We start from the raw sequence: 13,591 nt of genomic DNA on the forward strand, positions 1-13,591 counted from the left end.
ATGTTATGAGGCCCTGTGATGGTGTCCCCTGAATAGATATGTGGGCACAGTTGGCAACGGGCTTTGTTGCAAGGATAGGTTCCTGGGTTAGTGGTTCTGTTGTGTAGTATGTGGTTGCTGGTGAGTATTCGCTTCAGGTTGGGGGGCTGTCTGTAGGCAAGGACTGGCTTGTCTCCCAAGATTTGTGAGAGTGTTGGGTCATCCTTCAGGATAGGTTGTAGATCCTTGATAATGCGTTGGAGGGGTTTTAGTTGGGGGCTGAATGTGATGGCTAGTGGCGTTCTGTTATTTTCTTTGTTAGGCCTGTCCTGTAGTAGGTGATTTCTGGGAACTCTTCTGGCTCTGTCAATCTGTTTCTTCACTTCAGCAGGTGGGTATTGTTGTTGTAAGAATGCTTGATAGAGCTCTTGTAGGTATTTGTCTCTGTCTGAGGGGTTGGAGCAAATGCGGTTGTATCGCTGAGCTTGGCTGTAGACAATGGATCGTGTGGTGTGGTCAGGGTGAAAGCTGGAGGCATGCATATAGGAATAATGGTCAGTAGGTTTCCGGTATAGGGTGGTGTTTATGTGACCATCGTTTATTAGCACTGTAGTGTCCAGAAAGTGGATCTCTTGTGTGGACTGGACCAGGCTGAGGTTGATGGTGGGATGGAAATTGTTGAAAAACATGGTGGAATTCCTCAAGGGCTTCTTTTCCATGGGTCCAGATGATGAAGATGTCATCAATATAGTACAAGTAGAGTAGGGGCGTTAGGGGACGAGAGTTGAGGAAGCGTTGTTCTAAGTCAGCCATAAAAATGTTGGCATACTGTGGGGCCATGCGGGTACCCATAGCAGTGCCGCTGATTTGAAGGTACACATTGTCCCCAAATGTAAAATAGTTATGGGTAAGGACAAAGTCACAAAGTTCAGCCACCAGGTTAGCCATGACATTATTGGGGATAGTGTTCTTGACGGCTTGTAGTCCATCTTTGTGTGGAATGTTGGTGTAGAGGGCTTCTACATCCATAGTGGCCAGGATGGTGTTATCAGGAAGATCACCGATGGATTGTAGTTTCCTCAGGAAGTCAGTGGTGTCTCGAAGGTAGCTGGGAGTGCTGGTAGCGTAGGGCCTGAGGAGGGAGTCTACATAGCCAGACAATCCTGCTGTCAGGGTGCCAATGCCTGAGATGATGGGGCGCCCAGGATTTCCAGGTTTATGGATCTTGGGTAGTAGATAGAATATCCCAGGTCGGGGTTCCAGGGGTGTGTCTGTGTGGATTTGATCTTGTGCTTTTTCAGGGAGTCTCTTGAGCAAATACTGTAGTTTCTTTTGGTAACTCTCAGTGGGATCAGAGGGTAATGGCTTGTAGAAAGTGGTGCTGGAGAGCTGCCGGGCAGCCTCTTGTTCATATTCCAACCTATTCATGATGACAACAGCACCTCCTTTGTCAGCCTTTTTGATTATGATGTCAGAGTTGTTTCTGAGGCTGTGGATGGCATTGTGTTCTGCACGGCTGAGGTTGTGGGGCAAGTGATGCTGCTTTTCCACAATTTCAGCCCATGCTCATCAGCGGAAGCACTCTATGAAGAAATCCAGTCTGCTGTTTCGACCTTCAGGAGGAGTCCATCTAGAATCCCTCTTTCTGTAGTGTTGGTAGGGAGGTCTCTGTGGATTAGTATGTTGTTCAGAGGTATTTTGGAAATATTCCTTGAGTCGGAGACGTCGAAAATAGGATTCTAGGTCACCACAGAACTGTATCATGTTCATGGGGGTGGAGGGGCAGAAGGAGAGGCCCCGAGAGAGGATAGCTGCTTCTGCTGGCCTAAGAGTATAGTTGGATAGGTTAACAATATTGCTGGATGGGTTGAGGGAACCATTGCTGTGGCCCCTTGTGGCATGTAGTAGTTTAGAAAGTTTAGTGTCCTTTTTCTTTTGTAGAGAGGCAAAATGGCTTGTCTAGTTTTAGTAAAGTCCAGCCACGAGGAAGTTTGTGTGGAAGGTTGTTTTTTTATGAGAGTATCCATTTTTGAGAGCTCATTCTTTATCTTTCCCTCTTTGCTGTAGAGGATGTTGATCAGGTGGTTCTGCAGTTTCTCTGAGAGCGTGTGGCACAAGCTGTCAGCATAGTCTGTGTGGTATGTAGATTGTAATGGATTTTTTACTTTCAGTCCTTTTGGTACGATGTCCATCTGTTTGCATTTGGAAAGGAAGATGATGTCTGTCTGTATCTGTACAAGTTTTTTCATGCAGTTGATAGATTTCCACTCCATACGGCTAAATGCAGTGTCTTGCATAATGGCAGGTTTCAGAGTAACAGCCGTGTTAGTCTGTATTTGCAAAAAGAAAAGGAGTACTTGTGGCACCTTAGAGACTAACCAATTTATTTGAGCATAAGCTTTCGTGAGCTACAGCTCACTTCATCGGAAACACACACATTCATGCAAATTTATTCACTTACAGATACACAGTCAAAGCAAAGATTCAGAAATGGGCACTTATAATGGAATCTCACAAACAGATATAGGCCAGATCTACACTAGTCGGTTTTGCCATTTTAGCAATGACAGTTAGGGGTGACATTTCTATACTGGGTATTAGCGAGGGTAAACACAGTTCTACCAGCTGCATAAGCCTCATTTACACTATGAAGGTTTGCTGGTATAGCTATTTGGGCAAAGCTTTTCTAGCATACTCCTGACTTTATGTTGTCTCTCTCTCACACACACACACAAGAGTCTCCTCCACTCACTGCCAGTGGGCAAAATTCTTAAAATAACCTAAGAGATTTAAGAACCTAAATCTCATTTTCTAAAGCAATTTAGGCACTTAGGAGTCGAAGTCTTGTTGACTTTGAATGGGACTTAGGCTCCTGATTGACTAAGACACTTTTAAAAATTGACTTTGGCTCCTAAGTCACTTAGATGCTTTTGAACATTGCCTTGACTTTTACACAATTCCTATCTTAGAAACACAGTCAAGTGCCCAGGGGCTCCTTGAAGAAATACAGCTTCCTCCTGGGGCCCTCTTTGACCTTCTTGTTCCTCAGGCTGTAGATGAACAGGTTCATCAATGGCATCACCACCATGTGTAGGCCTTGCTGGAGCCCTAAGCATACTTGATGGGGTGAACCAAAGTAGACCTGGCCTTGGCAGAATAGTAACACACTAGGGGTCAGCTAACCAAGTAGGCACATTCCTGACGGGAGAGGTTGGTACAGAAAGACACAGCTCTCTTAAGTAACTATGTAAACGCATTCCTAAGAGATGGTACAAGAACACACCGACCCCTTGTAAAGATAAGGAGGGGAATGACAGGATAATGGATGAGGATGTTTTGTTCAAACTAGCAGGTACGAGGATTAGGGTGGTAACTAACAACATCTGGAATGTAATACGGCACTTGTGTGTATCAGTGTATAAAAGGAGAAGTCATAAGAGGGGCATCTTTGCGCTAGCCGAGGGGAGAGTGTTCTGGTGCGTTGATTGAACCAGTACCATTGTCACAGGCATACATGTGTTAGTGCACCTCTTGCTCCTGTGGGGCGCTAGTAACATGCTTTGCTGACAATAAACCAGGCCGAGGGTCTTCATCACCGAACCAAGCCTGTGGTCTTTCTTTATGAACAACATCGAGGTCTGCTGAATCAGCAAGCTGCATTCCCTGCTTGTATAGCTGACATTGGAGCTCCAAGAACAGCAGCACTGAGAAGCCTTAACGACTCTCTGCAGCACTTACAACACTTCATGCTCCCCGATACTTCTTCCTGATGAATCTGTCCATCCTAGACCTTGGCTCCATCTTGATCCAATCATTTTCCAGAGAACAGCTTTGATCTCCTTGTTTCTTATGCTGTAGATGGTCGTATTCATCATTGGAGGCACCACAGAATAGAGAACAGACATCATGAGGTCCAGACCCAATGGAGAGCTGGAGGTGGGTTTTCAGGTAGGCAAAGATGTCAGGGAAAATAAACAAGGAGACCACAGTGAGGTGAGGAAGGCAGGTGGAGAAGGCTTTACGCCGGCCCTGCTCAGAGGGGATTCTCAGCACGGTTTTGAAGATTTTGAACATATGACACAGTTATTCAAACAAAGCAATCTCAAGACTAAGTATGCACCAAATGCAAGAATTCCAACGTCACTGAGATGTGAGTCGGAGCAGGTGAGCTTGAGTAGTTGAGGAATTTCACAGAAGAACGGAGCCACCATGTTCCCATGGAAGGTTAACTCAAGTGTGTCAGTGCAGAACGGAGAATTCCACTGATCCGGGCGCTGGCTGCCATTTGAACACCAGCTGCCCTGTTCATTTCTCTCTCATAGAGCAGTGGTTGACAGATGGCAATGTATTCGTCATACACCATGATGGTGAGTAATGCTATACCTTCCGAAGCAAAGAACATAAAGAGAAAGTCTAGGGTGACACATCCAGAATAAGAAATCGACCTGGTGTTTAAGAGGGAGCTGGCCAAGGATTTGGGGATACTGACAGAGAAGGAGAAGAGATGTACGATGGACAAATTCATTAGGAAAAGTACATGAGGGGGTGAAGATGCTGGTCAAGGGCTATGACTATGATGATGAGAAGGCTCCTCATCCAGACACCAGATAAATCACTAGAAACACCATGAAGTATAAAATCTGCATCTCCTGAATATCAGAGAATCCCAGGAGAAGGAACTCAGTCATGGTGGTTCAGCTGGACATTTTCTTCCTCAGCACATTGTGTCCTGCTAATGGAGGGAAGGACAGGGCTACTGGTCAGGATCAGATTGACAGGGGGAAGGACCCTAATTCCCCTCTCAGTAATATCTCTTGATGGGAATGTCGAAGGAGCACAGAACTTGTAACTTCTATTGACTGGGAATTGCCACTGCGCCTTGCCTCACACATCTGTCAGGTGTGTTATCACACTAGTGTCAATTAACTTAGCACTCTTGAAGTCAATGGAGCTGCACCAGTTTACACCATCTGAGGATCTGGCCTAAGATGTTGCTTATCAAATACATTAAAAAGTGGAACAAATTACAACCCAAACCCATAAGACCTAGTAAAGATGGTCCCTCAGTTCTGGCAGGGAATAGACTAACAACTTGGGTACAGCTCTAAAATACTAAAATGGAAATACACTCTTATTCCCACTTTCCAGGGAAATACAACACAGTCTGACCCCCACATCCTCTGATCTAACTTGTCTGTGAGAACATAAGAAAGGCCATACTGGGTCAGACCAATGATCCATCTAGCCCAGTATACTGACAGTGGTCAGTGCCAGATGCTTCAGAGGGAATGAACAGAACAGGGCAATTTTGAGAGAGCCATACCCTGTTGTCCTGTCCCAGCTTCTGGCAGTCAGAGGTTTAGAGACACCTGGAGCATGGGGTTGCATCCCTGACCATCTGGGCTAACAGCCATTGATGGCCCTATCTTCCATGAACATATCTTAGTCTTTTTCCAAAACAGTTATGCACAACACCCCATGGCAATGAGTTCCACAGGTTGACTATGCATTGTGTGTAAAAGTGCTTCCTTTTCTTTGTTTTAAACCTGCAGCCTATTAATTTAATTGAGTGACCCCTAAGTCTTGTGTTATGTGAAGGGAAAAAATACATTTCCTTATTCACTTTCTCCACACCATTCATGATTTTATAGACCCTAATAATTTCCATTGCCCTTCTCTGTACCTTTTCCAATTCTAATATATCTCTTTGAGATGGGGCGACCAGAACTGCTTGCAGTATTCAAGGTGTGGGCTTACCATGGATTTATATAATGGCATTATGATATTTACTGTCTTATTATCTACCCCTTTCCTAATGGTTCCTGTTAGGTTTTTTTGACTGCCGCTGCACATTGAGTGGATGTTTTCAGGGAACTATCCACGATGACTCCAAGATCTCTTTCTTGAGTGGTAACAGTGAATTTAGACCTCACCCTTTTTTATGTATAGCTGGAATTATATTTTCCAATGTGCATAACTTTGCATTTATCAACACTGAATTTTATCTGCCATTTTGTTGCACAGTCACCCAGTTTAGTGAGATCCCTTTGTAACTCTTCACAGTCACCTTTGGACTTAACTATCCTAAGTAATTTTGTATCATCTGCAAACTTTGCCACTTTACTGCTTACCCCTTTTTCCAGATCATTTCAACCATATGTTGAACAGCACTGCTCCCAGTACAGATCCCTCTCTCCACTTTGAGATTTACCTCTCTCCACTTTGAAAACTGTTTATTCCTACCCTTAGTTTCCTATCTTTTAACCAGTTACAGATCCATGAGAGGACCTTCCCTCTTATCCCATAACTGCTTACTTTGCTTAAAATCCTTTGTTATACAGGAGGTCTGACTAGATGAACACAGTGCTCCCTTCTGGACTTGGAATCTATGAGTCTATGAAACAAAAAATAAAACTAATAATAATAATAACAATACTATATTCCCATGATGTAATACTGAGTGATAAAAATAATAAAAATGTGTATGATAGTTGGCCTTGAGATCTGGACACCACTGTTGCAGGTAAGATGCAAAGAGCTCACAGTCTAAATAGACAAGACAGGCCAAGGGTAGGAAGGGAAACAGAGACCCTGAGTTGAAGCGACTTGTCTAAATTCACCCAGCAGATCACTGGCAAAAGAACCCAGGAATCCTAACACACAAGCCCCTTAGAAATGCCCAGCTTTATATGTTTTTGGTATGAGCCCTCTCTGACTGTGACTATGAGCATGTTATAAAATTGTTACCTGTTATTGATTTCCCTCACAGAGTGTGTGTGTGGGCAGGGGGGACATACACAGACATGGACACACTGAGTGTCAAACGTTTATGGGCTTAGACATATGGAATCATTTAACTTGGAGAGAGAGAGATTTATTGTATAATTTGTATTACCCTGACACCTAGAGGCCTCAGTCTCCTAGATGCTTCGCAAACACATAGTGAGACACAGCCTCTCTCACACAGAATGTATAATCCAAACACACAATGGAAGGGAGGGGAAACTGAGGCATGGAAAGGAGAAGTGACTTGTGCTTGGTCACACGCAGGTCAGCGGCCAAGACAGGAATAGATACCAGGTCTCCTGAGTACCAGTCCTGTGCCCCTAGCCATTGGATCACAGTCATTGCTTTATACACTACTGCCTCTCTGTGAGTGTGATCACTTCAGTTTCTGGGAACATTTAGGAAAATACAATACAAACAGAAAGTAACTTTGGCCTCTGGGCCTCTGATCCTATGCTGTGCAGGGCTTCAGGGACTGAGTGCCTGAAAGCCCTTAGGAATAGGCATGGGTAAATATCCTTCCAACAGCACCAGAGTTAGCTACACACAGCTCGTCTGCAGAGAGCAACAGGTCTTAGAATTTTTCCAGCAGGCCAGCCTCAGTGTGAGGAGAGAACAGTTTCTCCTAATATGGTGATAGATAGACAGATAGATAGATAGATAAAAGGAGTCTGGAGTTGGAGGAGAGAAGAGCTTTCACAACTCTTGGAGGATTTCACAAACACCGGCACAGTAAGTTTGCTGTTGCAATTAAATATATGTAGGGTTTCCAGAGGTGCCTTTTAAGGGAAAAATTGTAAATGGTTGTAAATGGACAATATGTATTTTTTCAGATTTTCAGTCTTATTTCAATTTGGACATAGTAAACTAAAGCAGCATAAATCAGGGGTTACCTTAGGAAACATCTATCTATCTATCTATCTATCTGACAGGGCACAGTGAAAAACAAATAGTAGAATCTGTCTATCCGTCTATTGCTCTAATTATTTGTTGTTACTACTGTCTTTCTCTCTGTCTATCTTTATGTTTGTTCTTTCTTTCTATCAGTTTGTTGTCACTTCTTTTGCGAGTTTGGAAATGTGTTGACTGGGATACACAAGGGAAAAAGAATCACAATGAGACATAACACATTGAAATCGAGTGGTTCTGTAAAACAAACTTAATTAAAACTCATCCAATCCCCCTTTTCAGACAGAAGATTATCGGTTAGATCTTGTCTACAAGGTGCAGTAGTTCACAGGAGAAGTTTGTATATTCCAGTGTGCACTAATATGTTGCACACTCAAAGCTCCCTAGTGTACATTGATGAATTTCTGTTTCAAGCAGTATTATATTAACACGCACTAGGGAACTTTTAATGTATGCCAGCAGGGTCCTCATGGGTCAGTTAGTGCACAACATGCTAGTGCACACTAGAATTTGTGCCCCGCTAGTGCAGACTAAGGCACTGTGTAGACAAACCGTGAGAGTGTCTTCTTCTGTCTGGTTTCAGAGTAGCAGCCGTGTTAGTTTGTGTCTGCAAAAAGAACAGCAGGACTTGTGACACCTTAGAGACTAACAAATTTATTTGAGCATAAGCTTTCGTGGGCTAAAACCCACTTCATCTGATGCATGCAGTGGAAAATACAGTAGGAAGATAGACATATACACAGAGAACATGAAACAATGGGTGTTACCATCCACACTGTAATGAGAGTTATCAGGTAAGGTGAGCGATTACCAGCAGGAGAGAAAAAAAAAACTTTTGTAGTGATAATCAAGGTGGGCCATTTCCAGCAGTTGACAAGAACATGTGAGGAACAGTGGCGGGGGGAGGGGGAGAAATAAACGTGGAGAAAGTTTTACTTTGTGTAATGACCCATCCACTCCCAGTCTTTATTCAAGCCTAATTTAATGGTGTCCAGTTTGCAAATTAATTCCAATTCAGCAGTCTCTCATTGGAGTCTGTTTTTGAAGTTTTTTTATTGTAATATTGTGACTTTTAGGTCTGTAATCGAGTGACCAGGGAGATTGAAGTGTCCTCTGACTGGTTTTGGCATGTTATAATTCTTGACGTCTGATTTGTGTCCATTTATTCTTTTATGTAGAGACTGTTCAGTTTGACCAACGTACATGGCAGAGGGGCATTGCTGGCACATGATGGCATATATCACATTGGTAGATGTACAGGTGAACGAGCCTCTGATAGTGTGGCTGATATGATTAGGTCCTATGATGGTGTCCCCTGACAGTACGAACTCAAGACAGACCATCACTGGGATCAATGGCAGTGAAATGTAGTACAAATAAAGAGAGCCCAGCTAAGTGGTGTCCTGATCGTCACTGGATCTTGATCTTGCAGCAGTTCTACTACAAATGCTATTACTGCTAATAAAAATTATGTTCAGTATTGCCACATTTTTAAACAGAGATACAGTATGGTGTAGTGATTATGGGTGCTGGAGTCAAGGTTCTTGGGTTCTATTCCATTCCCGGCTCTCACCTGAGAGTATGATCTAGTAATTAGGGAAGGGTACAGCACCAGGACCCCTGGGTTCTATTCCCAGCTCTGGGAGAGCAGTGGGATCTAGTGGGTTAGAGAAGTGGAAGAGGAGTCAGAACTCTGGTGTTCTTTTATTCTGTTTTTGGTTGTGAGTGATGGGTCATGACTAGAACAGCCAACTGGGATTAGGGACTCTTCCTGGGTTGTGTTCCTGACTCTATAGCTGGGTCATCATGTGACCATGAGTGAGCCCTTTCACATCTGAGGTAGATGCTACTCCCATTTACAGCAGTATGAATGCAGAGTAATTCCACTGCTTTCAATGAAATTACTCCAGATTTGCATTGGTGTGCCAGACAGAAGAGTCTATCTTTCTGGTCTGCAGTTTCCCTTCTGTGAAGTGAGGATAAGATTTACCTAACTTTATACATCTTTGAATGAAAAAGTTATACAAGAACCTACAAAGAAATTGGTCCTGGTTATAATTTCTTTCACCTTGGTCTCTACGTAAAAGAATAAATGGACACAAATCAGATGTCAAGAATTATAACATTCATAAACCAGTTGGAGAACACTTCAATCTCTCTGCTCACGCGATTACAGACATGAAAGTTGTGATATTACAACAAAAAAACTTCAAATCCAGACTCCAGCGAGAAACTGTTGAATTGGAATTCATTTGCAAATTTGATACAATTAACTTAGGCTTGAATAGAGACTGGGAGTGGCTAAGTCATTATGCAAGGTAACCTATTTCCCCTTGTTTTTTCCTACCCCCCACCCCCCGACGTTCTTGTTAAACCCTGGATTTGTGCTGGAAATGGCCCACCTTGATTATCATACACATTGTAAGGAGAGTGATCACTTTAGATAAGCTATTTGCAGCAGGAGAGTGGGGTGGGAGGAGGTATTTTTTCATTCTTTGTGTGTATATAAAAAGATCTTCTACACTTTCCACAGTATGCATCCAATGAAGTGAGCTGTAGCTCACGAAAGCTTATGCTCAAATAAATTGGTTAGTCTCTAGGGTGCCACAAGTACTCCTTTTCTTTTTGCGAATACAGACTAACACGGCTGTTACTCTGAAACCTTTCACCTTGGTGTAAATCAAGAGTAATCCCATTCAGTCAATAGGCCTGATTATCTTCTCACTCAGCCAGTGTAAATCAGGAGTAACCCCATTGTAGTCAATGGGATTTATGCTCCTCTCTCTCACTCAGCCTAATGTAAATCAAGAGTAACTCCACTGGAGTCAATGAGGCAGATTCTCTCACCCCCATTCCCAGATTACATCAATCTTCACAAGATAAGGATCTGATCTTAAGTCAAGGAAATTATGGTGGTTTACACAAAAGGACAGATATTTTAATAGTCTAATCCTGACCATTGTCCTTGTCCTTCCCTCTACAGGCAGCTCATAAAGTACTGAGAAAGAAAATGTCCAACCGAACCACTGTGACCGCATTCCTTCTCCTGGGATTCTCTGATGTTCCAGAGGTGCAGATTTTATACTTCATACTGCTCTTAGTAATTTACCTGGCAGCACTGATGGAGAATCTTCTTATCTTCACAGCCATAGCACTTGACCACCAGCGTCACACTCCCATGTACTTCTTCTTGATGAATCTGTCTGTTGTAGATCTTGGCTCCATCTCTGTCAATATCCCCAAATCAATGGCTAATTCCGTAACCCACACTAGGTCAATTTCCTATGCCGGATGTGTCGTCCAGGTTTTTTTCCTTGTCTTCTTGATAGGAACAAACGTTTTCCTTCTCACCATCATGGCGTACGACCGATACGTCGCCATCTGCCGACCACTGCACTATGAGAGAGTGATGAACAGGAGATCTTGTGTCCAAATGGCAGCCGGTGCCTGGACCAGCGGTTGTCTCAGTTCTGCACTGCACACCGGGAACACGTTTTCGATAACCTTCTGTGGAGGCAACATGGTGGATCAGTTCTTCTGTGAAATCCCCCAGCTACTCAAGCTCGCCTGCTCTGACTCATACCTCAGTGAAGTTCAGATTCTCACCTTTAGTGCATCCTTAGGCTTAAGCTGCTTTGTTTTAATAACTTTTTCTTATGTTCAGATCTTCAAAACGGCGCTGAGAATCGCCCCTGAGCAAGGATGCCATAAAGCCTTCTCTACCTGTCTTCCTCACCTCATTGTGATCTCTTTATTTGTTTTCACTTGCATCTTTGCCTACCTGAAACCCACCTCTAGTTCTGCATCGGGTCTGGATCTCGTGGTGGCTCTTCTCTACTCCATGTTACCGTCAGTGATGAATCCAGTTATCTATAGCATGAGGAACAAGGAGATCAAAGCTTCATTGAGGAGACTGACTGGGTGGATGTTATTCACCAAGATTTAAGTATGTGTCTGTAAATAATCTTTTGCTTTGTTTCTCCTGGTCCATGTCAGTTATTTCCATAACAACACAATGCATACACAGAAGATCCAGTTTCTACTCTTGGCTGCATCAATGCAAATCCAAATTAACTCCACAGATGTCAATGCACTTGGGCTGATTTACACCATCAGAAGTTCTGGCCTAATAATGGAGTTAAACTGGTGTGCATTTTGTGAGAGGGAAGAATTGGGCTTTCATTCTGTGCCAAAGCAATGCCTGTTAAACTGCTTTGCCACTTATACCCATTTCAGGGTCACTTAAAAACAAGGAACTTCTTTCCCTTGTGCGCATAAATCAGGAGTGGTGTCAAAGGAGTCAGACTGGTGTAAATCTGGTATATGGGAGAGCAGACTCTGACCTCAACTCTGACCTCCGCAAACCAGTGTAGTGCCATTGACCTTGATAGAGCTTAACCAATTTACACCACTTGGGGTCTGGCCTCTTGACTTTAGTGGAGCTACATCTATTTACACCAGGTGGGGACTGGACTCATTGAGTCCAATGCCGTGATGCCAACTGACACAAGCTGTAGATCTTACATCTACATTTGAATGTCAAGGAGCTCATTCTATTTAGCTTAACAAAGAGATGGTTAAGAGGTGATTTGATCACAGTCTACAAGTACATACACAGAGAACAAATATTTGAAAATGCGCTCTTCAGTCTAGCAGAGTGGGTAGTACCAGGATCCAATGGCTGGAAGTTGAAGGCAAATTCAGACTGGAAATAAGGCATACAATTTTTAACTTTATTTGTATTGTTTTTGTATAAAATATAAACACATAACAAAACAAAACATTAATACATGCACAAGATGGAAATACAATATATATAACAAAATTCAATGTTCATTATTTGGAAAACCTGGAAAAAACAAAAGAAAAAACAAACAAATACAACCCTGAATCCATAGAGATCATGCAGGGCATCAATTATTAAAGTGACTAAATAGATGAATAAATGAGTCATTTTTTTTCCATTAATGCAGTTGTAGAGAGATCACTAAGGTAGTCTGTGTATGACGGAGGAAGTGCAGATTTCCATTTTCTCAAAATAACTCTTTTGGACACTAAAATAGTTACTGCAATCCGTTTCTTAATGTCAACTGGTAATACCAACTCATCCAGCACCCCTAAAATACACAAGCTTGGAGAAGGAAAGATAGCAACACTTTAAGTTTTTGAGAGAACGCTGAATATACATTTTTAGGCAGGTGTGTGAAATTTTTGGATGATGTGTGAAAGGTTGGCATGTGGCTGTTTGCATCTCCAACAGTCACTATGTGTTGCCAATCTTCCCTTAAACAAATGTTCTGGAGCCCAGAGGTACCTGTTTACTATCTTGTTCTGGAAGAATCACAAGGATAAAGAACTTGAATTATTTTTCACATTAAGCCAGATACCCTCCCAGGCTTCTGTTGTGATAAAAAGGCTAAGTTCTTTTTCCCATTTTTCTTTGAGGCTGCGATTGAGAGGGTAATGCAAAACATTAAGCCACCTACAATTCCTACAAATTGACTTTTTTCCCCATATTTCTTAACATGTTCTTCTAGAGGTGAAAGAGTTGAAACAGACCGATCATCCCCAATCCTTGCATGAATCCTTCATCATAGTAACTGAAGGAAAGAACTGTGAGACAGTAATCGCTGATATTTGTTAGACTTGTAATCGAAGGATGCCAGTCTATTATCTTGTATTATATCTTCAATTTTTGTTCATCCTTTTTCTATCCAAATTGTCTTAAGCGTGGAATTGACCTTGATCCTGAGGCACCGGGTATCCCATAGTGGTACGAGAAGAGAATTAGTAAGATCAGATACTGTAATCATCTTAGCCCTGGTCTACACTAGGACTTTAGGTCGAATTTAGCAGCGTTAAATCGATGTAAACCTGCACCCGTCCACACGATGAAGCCCTTTATTTCGAATTAAAG

General features: G+C 42.6%; 1 protein-coding gene across 1 annotated transcript; it reads left to right on the forward strand.

Moving 5' to 3' along the window:
• The first annotated feature begins 10,684 nt into the window (after window positions 1–10,684).
• LOC125621454 (olfactory receptor 14A16-like) lies at window positions 10,685–11,620 on the forward strand. Its single transcript, XM_048818314.2, has one exon. It carries the CDS (start codon window positions 10,685–10,687, stop codon window positions 11,618–11,620), a length of 936 nt encoding a protein of 311 aa, XP_048674271.2.
• The last annotated feature ends 1,971 nt before the right edge of the window (window positions 11,621–13,591 follow it).

The sequence above is a fragment of the Caretta caretta genome, chromosome 14 (assembly GCF_965140235.1).
Source record: "Caretta caretta isolate rCarCar2 chromosome 14, rCarCar1.hap1, whole genome shotgun sequence".
Taxonomy (NCBI): Eukaryota; Metazoa; Chordata; order Testudines; family Cheloniidae; genus Caretta; species Caretta caretta.